Source organism: Epinephelus moara, unplaced genomic scaffold (genome assembly GCF_006386435.1).
Source record: "Epinephelus moara isolate mb unplaced genomic scaffold, YSFRI_EMoa_1.0 scaffold2370, whole genome shotgun sequence".
Lineage (NCBI taxonomy): Eukaryota > Metazoa > Chordata > Actinopteri > Perciformes > Serranidae > Epinephelus > Epinephelus moara.
The window spans coordinates 1-4296 of record NW_026079952.1 but is presented as its reverse complement, the minus strand read 5'-3'; the positions used below and the strand labels follow the sequence as shown (position 1 = coordinate 4296).

Below are 4296 nucleotides of genomic sequence, written 5' to 3'. Positions count from 1 at the left end.
TTTTTATGCACTAAAGCCCGTCAGCCCGGCAAAGCAACCATAGAATGGCGACTCGCCTGCAGCTCCGGATGTGCTCCCGAGACAATTTGCTCCAGCCACTTTCACGCCACACTAACACCCCCCAAACGAACTCCAAGGGGAACTCGCTCTTAAGCCTTACAGGGACAGAACAACAGCGACTTACTACGGCCGTGCACAGGACCAAACAAACTCAGAGCACAAAAAACCAAAACCAAAAAAAACAACACAGCCTGGCGACAAAACACTCTCCTCAGAACAAACAGACTTATTAACGCTGCTTAACCAAAATGACAAACAGACTTACCATGCTCGTCAAACGTCTCCCAAACAAAACACAGACTGCGCAACTCATTCACAAAAACGAGGTGCATCACTTACTACAGCTACAGCTGATCTCTGACGTCACAGAGGTTGGACGAGCCCCCATTTGTCACAGCCCGGCTCTGAAGCAGCGACAAAGATGGGAGACAAGACGAGAAACGTGAAAGTCAGTAATCAGTAGTGTCAGCATGTGTGGATGTGTGGAAATGTATGGAGAAAACAACAAAACAAACAGCAGCAGCCCGATGCTCTGACCAGACCAGCAAGAGGGAGATGAAGCCCTTAAGAGCCCACACAGGTATGGCTCATCAGGCTGATGAGCCCATCAGCTGATCAAGCTGGCGACACCCTCCGCCCTGCTTCCTGCAAGAGAGAAAACATAGCAGAAAAGGGCAAGGACAACTAGTGGAGCGGAGGGGTCATCACAAGTGTCTCTGATGTTATAACGAAAACTGTCGCTGCTGAAAAATCAAACAGCAATGCATAAAATTTGCTCTGATGATAATGCAAATCCACGATGTGTAATATTTGATATATATTGGTGGAACAGATTGTTAGATAAATGATAGACTGTGAGGCGAAACAGTAAATTTCATATAGACACTCCTCCGGGGAGACATCCAAACGGGGTCCAATCTCCTTACGCGACAGTCTCTGAATAAACTGTGCCTCAGTGTCTACGACTTTATTCACTAAAGGGCACACCCTGTTTCTCCTTCTTGCTATACGCTTAGCAGGTGATCAACCTCAGGCTTAGATGAAGCAAACCTGCAAGCCAGCAGCAGCCATAGTAACTAACTCAGGGTTACGCTGAAATGACTTTGTCAAACAGAAAAAAGTTTCCCTCATCTCAGGTTAACATACTCTGAGTTTTCACTAATCCTGGTTTCTGAAATAGGGCCCAGCTGTTAGCAGTGTATCTAGTCTCTCAGAGGGCATTAACAAAGACATGAAATAACCCCAACCTTATCCTTTAACTTCCTCTCAGGTCAACCAGAGGTGAAGAGCGGCAATGTGACAGCTGGACCCTCTGGCTATTATTACCATGGTATGTGGCGAGCACTAGGAGGCACCACAGTTCATCAGTTCAACACCTCTGCCATCAGTCAGTGTCTGAAAGGCAAGGTGGTCCACATGTATGGAGACTCCACCATCAGGCAGTGGTTTGAATACCTCAGAGCTCTACCAGGTAGCTGATCCACAGGATTTCTGGCAACAGTTTGATTTTGTTCACACTGTTCACACTAATCTGTTCCCTCTCATACTTTTAGATCTTAAGGAGTTCGACCTGCACAGCCCGAGGCAAGTTGGACCTTTCATGGCCTTACACTATGCAAACAACATCTTGGTGACATATGGCCTTACACTATGCAAACAACATCTTGGTGACATTCCGCTGCCACGGTCCTCCTATCCGTTTTTACATGGTCCACACCAGCGAGCTTCGTTACATTGCTAATGAACTAGATGGTGTAAATGGAGGCATCAATACTATTATAGTTTTTGGCATCTGGTCTCACTTCAGCACTTTCCCCATGGAGGTCTACATCAGCCGGCTGCGGAGCATCCGCAGGGCGGTTGTGAGGCTGCTGGACAGGGCTTCAGGCACGCTGGTCGTTATCCGGACAGGAAACCCCAAAGTTTTAAAGGGACTTTATGAAACATTAACCAACAGTGACTGGTACACTCTGCAGCATGATAAGGTGCTCAGACTCATGTTCAAAGGACTGAATGTTCATCTGATTGATGCCTGGGAGATGGTCGTGGCCCACCACCTGCCACACAGCCTCCACCCACAACCTCCCATTGTTAAGAATATGATTGACCTTCTCTTGTCTTACATATGCCCTTAAAAGAACGGCTAGATGTGTGTTTGTTGGGGGAGAGGTGTGGCTATTAAAGCACATGCTGAGTTTACATGTTATGTCTGTTTCCTCCTCAGACTGTGTTTAAACATAATGACTGGCTGCAGTATAGGTCATAAACCCCACCCACTCCATGATGGGACATGGGCCTAAGAGGTATCTACTGTTTCCTCTTCATACCCTTTTGTTACTATGTAAGATTGGGGGGGTGAGCTATACAGTGGAGTTTCCCACTCTTTCTACATTATATTTTATTTAAAGGCGCTGTATGTAAGAATGTGGCCAAAACGGTTACTGCACTCAAATTCAAAATACTGCCGCAAGTCGTGTCCGCCCCCCCTCCCCTACAGATTCGAGGTTGCTGGACAGCAGCACACTGGAGACTGATTTGTTTGCCCACGGGCAGCTGCCGTGGCAGGGCCGCATCACCGCGTCCTTGATCTTCGGTTTTCCAGCGAACTGTTCGAGCAAGTCCGGCTTCTCTGCTGCTAACACTGCTGCCGGGATACAGCTGAGGAGGAGCCGGCAGCTAATGCTATGTACTGGGACACTGCTAATGCTGCATGCCGTGCTGCTTTAGCTCAGTCGTAACTCTAACTGATGCTGAGACTCTACTGACTGTGTGACTGGTAGACGGCGGTGGGTGGCGCAACAGGCCAAAACACAAATTCAAAACATAAACATGATTTGCGGACTGTAAAAATGTTTTTTAAATGTGAATATTCTGGCTGTACTATCGTTGTCGGTGAGATCAGTATGTTATATGAACATTATTCCTTAGTCTCTGTGACATATTAGGATGATTTTACGACTATTTGCTTTAGATTTCTTACATATAGCTCCTTTAAGTTGGTCTTATGACCTTAGATTCTGTTCTGTCTATGACCTTTTATTTCAGTTTGGTCTTCACTGACATTTTGTTTTGTTCTACACATGGTCTTTAGGACCCCACACTGTGCTTATTTTACTTTTGCCATTTTATTTAAATTGGTCTTAAAACCTTATTTTTTTGTTCAGTCTGATTACCTTTTATTTTGTTCTACATATAGGCTCCAAGATCAATAAGGACCTCACACATTATTGTCACTTTGTTCATCAGACCCTTAATTTCTGTTGCTGACTTGATTTATGTTTGGTTGTCAGACCTTACTGTTTTTTTTAACATTCTGTTTAAGTTGTTCTTCTGCAGTTATTTTCTGTTTGGTCTTATGACCTTTTATTTCAGTTGGTCCTTGTTGGCCTGTTATGTTCAAAATATAGACACCTATGGTCTGAAGAACCATGCACTTTTTTCAGCCTTCCTGTCTGGCATATAACCATTATTTCTGTTGTCACAGCTTACTTCATCTCTGGATTTTATAATATTTGGTGGTTAGACCTCAACATGTTTCCCTACTGCCTCTTTCCTTTGCAATGCTTATTTTGTATCTGTTATCAGTGACTAATTAGTGGCTCCCTAGCTGTCATTCCAGACTTATTCCTACCACAGATTTCTCATTGGAGTTGTACTATCTCATTCAGGGCTTATTTCATTCATATACTATGCACATATCCATTCCATAGTCTGTCTTGTTTTGCTTTATGCGTGTTTCTGTGGCTATGCATTTCCCCTTTAATTTTTTCTTTACTTATTTTGTTGCCTCCTGGTAAGGTAAAGATCATCTCATGTCAAATGGTCAGTTGTCCCTCTCCCTTCTTTCTCTTCTTTTTTGGGGGTTCCCTATTCAACTATGGATTCATCACCCTCCTTAAATCATACCATCCCTATGGGGTCTAATTGCCAAAGACTTTCCACATATACATATGATCACATGGAGGGAGGTTCTCAGGTAGACCTGCAACAGTTCCACAGAGAAAAGGAATCAGGTCAAGCATATCAATACATAACAGTTCCTTTCATCAGAGGTATGACAAGGCATTATGAAATAGAGGAGGGTAATGCTTCACGACGGGTAATATAAGCACAGAAAGCTTGAGTTTATCGTAGTTCAACAACATACAAATCCAGTGGTGGGCGAAACTGCACAGTCTGATGAAGGCTTTCCTTTGGAGCACAGATCAGGGGTCCGTTTCACAAAGCAGGTTTAGT

At 44.3% G+C, this 4296-nt stretch overlaps 1 protein-coding gene across 1 annotated transcript; it reads left to right on the top strand.

Moving 5' to 3' along the window:
- Positions 1-615: 615 nt before the first annotated feature.
- LOC126387144 (NXPE family member 3-like) lies at positions 616-2207 on the top strand. Its single transcript, XM_050039695.1, is given in 4 exon segments — positions 616-640; positions 1331-1531; positions 1614-1684; positions 1722-2207. Coding segments are annotated over 4 exon segments (783 nt in total).
- Positions 2208-4296: the final 2089 nt, after the last annotated feature.